Here is a 6000-nt window from a genome sequence, read left to right as displayed (position 1 = left end):
AGGGAATTTTTAAAATCTACTAACTCATTACACTCCCAAAACGTATGTTTCCAGACATCAAACCTAAAATATTTGCTAGCTGCCTGAGCGAAAAAAAATTTTGAAGTCTGCTTGGGATATTAAAATACCTATGCAAACACTTCCAAGCAGCCTTCTGGACTTTGTTTCATACTTGGGAGTCATATATTTATGTCCTCCCATTGTTTTCTTGTAAACTGCTTTTCCTGTCTATGTTCCCAATATTTTCTAACCTTCTCTGATTGACTGCTCTGCTAATTATCCCCTTTCTTAACAGCAGCTTCTGATATATATCCATCTAGAAACTCTACCAGAGCCTGTATTTCAGTTAGGATTCCCATAGCCCTTTCTCTTTGCCTATAATCTTATATCAGTCCCTGGTAGGGAAGACAATCTCTAAGCCTGCAGTCAAAACATCTTCTTGGCCTCTCCCATTCTATTACTTTTCCCTCTCTAGTTATCTGGCAAAAATCTCCTTTCGGCTTAGTTCTTAGCATACTTTATTCTACTTTAAGAATATAACATTCGGGAGAGTTATTACTCTCTGTAAGGATCTTCATCCAGCATCTCACTCCCTCCTTATTTATTGACCTTCCCTTCTGCTTCAGCATCATCCCTTTCAACTTTGAATTATAATTTTCTGCATGTGTCATATATATGAGCCTTAAATGGAAAATGAAATGTTTTCTGAGCAACTGCTAACCATTAATCTGTTCTACCATCATATATATATATATATATATATATATATATATATATATATATATATGTGTGTGTGTGTGTGTGTGTGTGTGTGTGTGTGTGTGTTAAAAAGCTTGCACAACAGGAACAGCTTTAGACACATTCACATTCAGGTAATATGGACTGCTTCAGTTAGAAAAAATTCTTCTCTAATCCTTGGGCAGTTTACTAGATATTCTGTATATGCCAAGGATTTTCAGCAAGGATTGCTTAAGCATCTGACAGGGGTTCCCACACAAATTTCTCCTAATGTCAAAAACAAAAATCAACTTCTGTTAAATGTAGAATTACAGGTGTTGTCTGCAGTTCAAATGCAAATTCAGCTGCTCTGTAGAAGCCACTCAGAAGTTTTAAATTAATGACATAACTTTCAGCGGGAGAGCTTGCTGAAAATCAAAGAAACTAAAAGTTATTTGCTTACTATAACACTAGATCCATGTTGTCTTCCTCTGCCCTCCTCAACTGATGGGTATATCGGATCTGTACGGATCTGATACTGCCAGCTTTAGACTTCTGAATCCAAGGCTCAGACCCCTCCCCCTAAATAAAATTCCCTTACATCAACTGAGTACTTCAGTTCGAGTTTGCCTGCCTAACACAGCAAGGTATCTTAGTAATAAAACAATATATACACAAAAGTGTGAGCAAAGGAATACAGTCGATCACTGCAATAAAAATAAATCTTCAAGAAGGTCCAGTGCAGGCAGTTGAGAGCCCAGGAAAAGTGAAATTTTGGGAAAAAAAGTTGAGGAGTATAGAAGATAATAACATGGACCTAGCATTATGGTAAGTACATAACATTCGTATCTGATGTAGTCGCTTCCGTCCATCAATTGATGGGACAGAGTTCCCTGGTACCTAACCATTGAGAGATCTCATGGAAGGATATTTTGGAGAATGGTAAAACCAAACAAGGACCTAGGCATGGACTGTAAATCCAGATATAAAGGTATGCAGAGAAGACAAGCAGCTGCAGCATAATAGATATCATCAATAGGAACTGGGAGAAGAAAGCTATAAAAGTGGCAACCGCTCTGGTAGAATGGGTTTTGGGGTTGCAGGGCAAGGATAATAAGCTTTCCTTATACAAAAAGGAAATATACTTATATAACTACCTGGAAAGAGCTACCTTGGAAACATGTTTTCCCAACCTGACCAAACAAAAGGAAGCAAAGTTGAACTGTTTCTTTAAAGGTTTTTGGTACAATGAAGGCAATATCTCAACTGGAAATTAATGTCGATCAAATGCAAAATGTAATCCCCCTTGTTGCAGAAATCTGAAAAGAAAACTGGCAAGTTAATCATTGGATTCAGTGTAAATTCTTGGGCTAACTTGAGAAGAAATATAGGGTTGGTTCAAAGTGAAACCTTATCTTTGTGAAGTATCAGATAAAGTGGCTTACAGGAAAGGGCCTGAAGCACAGGATTTCTCTGAGCAGAGGTAACAGCTATGAGGAAAAGCATATTCCAAGAAAGATACTTCAATTTTGCAGTCTCAGCAGGTTCAAAAGATTTTTTTTTCCAAAGTCAGCAGTAAAAAGGTAACATCCCATAGAGAAGCAGGGTCCCTTTAAATGAGGGCAAAGAAGACTTTTTTTGCTTAAAATAAGTCTGGTCTACAACTTAAACTAAGAGGATTAACCAAGACACCCACCTCAATAAAAATAGAGTAAATTATCATATTTTAATTCTATACATAACATGATCAACACATATTTCCTTCACCCTCAGCAGTGAAGGATCACTACAATTTATTAAGTTTAAGTTGCTTCTTTCCAGCCTTTCTTATTTTGTTACAGCATAATAGTTGGAAACATTACAACTAAGAAAAACTACCTTCATATTACTGGTATTATACATCAGTCATTTGTAAAATGTTTCTCCAACTCGTATTTAAAAACCTGACTGCATACTATACAGAACTACTTTACAAAATCACATTCACCTTGTTAGTTCATTCTTTGTTAGGTGTTTGCTCTTATGTATTCCATCATCTGTTCTGCATCCAGTAACATCTTTCTTTGATTTTCCAGGAAAAAATATTCTGAAGACAGCTAGATGCAGCAACTTAAACATGCCTGCATCTTGATATCCCAACTGCCAAAATAAAATTGCTTCCTTTCTACCCAGTGTACAGCAAATAATCATTTGTCCTCAGCTTTTAATAATTTTCACTTCCAACAGAGTCGTGTTTATAAGCAGCAGCTCCTTCTGCTGGTATTACTACATCTTTACTAACACAGGTCTCATCTCACAGTTAAATTTTGATGTGGATCACCAGTGCATTTGCTTATTGGACATTCATAAAAATGAATGCAAGTCTATTCCTTTCAATTTCTCCGGCACAGCAAAACATTTCAGTTTTTTTCTGCATGCACTGTTTTCTAAATCTAGTTTTTGCAAAAGCTCTTCTCAAAAAGCCTCGTGTTCAGCCAGTCGTTCCTCTGTTTAATTTGCTGATTTCTGTACTTTTCACTGCTCATCTAAATAGCTACTTAAAGCTTCCATTTTCAAGCCTTTTGTTATTTGATTTTATATTACTCCACTGTGTAACTTATTTTAAGCACCGTTGACTGTATTTTATTATTTGTTTCCTCTGAATTAGTGGAAACCTAGCTAAAGGAGTAAGGAAAGGTTTAATCCTGTATAATAAAATAAATAAAATAAAAATAAACCATTTACTGCACTAAAGCTTATACCATCTGCTTTTTGCTGAACAGCTGCAAAGTTCTTCTAAGCCAGAGCAAAGCCCTTTCTTGTTGTTTTCGAATTAAGTTTTGCTAATTTTGCCTTACTTTTCCAAACTTATTTGATGGCATCCAGGCAATGGAACTACAAGCCAGTAACTAAATTCTACCCAGATTGCTAACTTTTACGTTTTTTTTTTTTTTTTTTTTTTTACCATACCTACTTAAATGTATGCTTATGTAAAATATACAGTTTCAGAAACAAACATATAGTGTGCAATTGCTAGAAAGAAACTATTAGCCATAATGAGCAGACTAGCACTTAAAATGTCAGTGCTTGTCCTGTAAGCAAGCTATCAAAAAAGTATGAATGGGTTTTGCAAAAGTGTTATGTAACTATTCAGTAAGTAATTGTGTTGGCATTCATTTCAAAATCTGCCTACCGACTATGTGCTATGCAAAGCAGAAATTAACATTCTATACAACATTTTCACAGTAGCTGAAAGAAAAGCCCCTTACTATACTGCAAAATCTTAGCACCAGCCTATCATACAATTTTACCAATATCTTAATATGTACTTCAGATGGCAAAACAGATACTCACTACTTGTTCCAGACGAAAATGCTCTTGTGGTAGAATCTGGAAGGACCATGCAATCTTTCTGTTGAGCTCCTGACAGGTCATGTGCTGGATTTCAGAGTCAGACACAAAATTAGACAGTATAAAGGACTTCCAACTAAACTCATTTGCACCATTGCAAATGTCTGCGAGACCAAGAACTCTGCAAGGAGGCTTCAAAGCATAATACTACAAAGAAATAGGAAAAATGAAGATGCATGCGTTTTCAAAAATAGTAACACTTCACAACACAAACTGCACATATAAAATGAACTTGGGGTAAGAGATGAATAAAGGCTTGAAGTCCATTCATTTAGGAGCAGTTGACCAAATGGAGCTTTCAAATGTTCTAAAATTATAACCTCCTCCAAGGATTGGTATCTACGAGTCATCAATAGAAAAGAGGAGGTGGGATGTGACACATCCCTTAATGCAGAAGATCAGTAGGAGGAGAACTAAAATAAACCTTTCAAAAGCTCAGTTTGATCAGCTAATTATGTTAATCCGTTGTACTACACTACACATAAAAGTGTTACATATTCATATAAAAGTTAAGCATCTTTAAGGTTGTTTCCTGTCTTATACAGCATAAAAAGATAACAACATAGAAGAAATGCACCTACAATGAGTTACAGTTGTCTAATACATAACAGCATTTCACACAACACAATTAGTTTGGATATCACTTCAATGAAGTAACCAACCACATACACTGGAAAATTAAAATTTCACAAGCCCATTCAAAAGAAAAGCTGCAGGCAACACTGTCCACAGCATTCACTCTCTTCCCATCTACCAACTATTTATTCATTCATCCATTCAGACTACCTGTTTAACCCAATGCAGAAACATGGGGAAGCCGGAACCTATTCTGGTACTCTGTGGCAAAAGGCACAGAAATTCATATTGCATGGGATGTCAACCCATTAGAGGATGTGAGTGCATGAGCACACACACACACACACACACACACACACACACACACACACACACATACACATACACACACATGCATGCATGCACACACACACACACACACACACACACACGCACTCAACATGCACAGCATGGGCAATTTAGAAAACTGCCATTTTCATATTGGGATAACATGCACAGTATGGGAAATTTAGAAAACTGGGACACGGGAGAAAACCAGAGCACCTAGTGAAAAAACAAAACACATAAAGGATGTGGAAATTCCACACAAAAGCCACTCCACCAAGAAATGGGGAGCTAAGTGGTATCAGAAAAACAACAGTAACTACTATACAGTACAGTTTTGTACCTACCATAAATGTAGATGTCCGAACTGGATAGCATCTGCAGTCATAACAAGTGGGTTGTCCTGTCGTCAGGCAGCCCTGCAGTCGGCCGGATTCCAAAGTCCGGGTCCGGCTGATGTCGCACTCCACCCGACGTCATCTCTGTTGGTCTTCGGGTATATAAGCATCAGCCGACGCCATTTTCCTCAGTGTTTCTTGCCCCAGATGCCAGTAGCCCTCTTGCAGGCTAAAATTTGGATAGATGCCAATGTTTCCAAATAGATAGAGGTAAACACAACAATAAGCCTATATGTACATATATACAAACAAATACACCATAAAAGACTCCCCCCCAAAAGCTAGCTATTAGGAGGGTAAACACCCTAGGAGTACCACAGAGGGGAAGGAGGGAGGGTAATCCTGACTGCAGATGCTATCCAGTTCGGACATCTACATTTATGGTAGGTACAAAACTGTACTATGTCCTTCATGGATGCATCTGCAGTCATAACAAGTGGGTAGAATACCATAGCCAACTAGGGGAGGAGGATAAAAGTAGATTATGGTGTGTTTAGAATCCCTTGCAGTACAGCAGTGGCAAACCCTGCTCGGGATCTGGAATATAGAGGCAAATTATAATGCTTGGCAAATGTATGCACGGAGGTCCAAGTAG

The 6000-nt window shown here is 37.5% G+C and overlaps 1 protein-coding gene across 1 annotated transcript in view; it reads right to left on the bottom strand.

Annotated features, from left to right (window-relative positions):
* CTC1 (CST telomere replication complex component 1) overlaps positions 1–6000 on the bottom strand; it is a 1463250-nt gene that overhangs the window by 892373 nt on the left and 564877 nt on the right. The window contains exon 10 of the mRNA XM_044070869.1: positions 4051–4254. Coding sequence (XP_043926804.1) covers positions 4051–4254 — 204 coding nt within the window. The remainder of the gene's footprint in view (positions 1–4050; positions 4255–6000) is intronic.

Source organism: Protopterus annectens, chromosome 4.part1 (assembly GCF_019279795.1).
Source record: "Protopterus annectens isolate FY-2018-M chromosome 4.part1, PAN1.0, whole genome shotgun sequence".
Lineage (NCBI taxonomy): Eukaryota > Metazoa > Chordata > Ceratodontiformes > Protopteridae > Protopterus > Protopterus annectens.
Note: the sequence above shows the minus strand (reverse complement) of the source record. Positions and strands in the feature narration are given on the sequence as shown.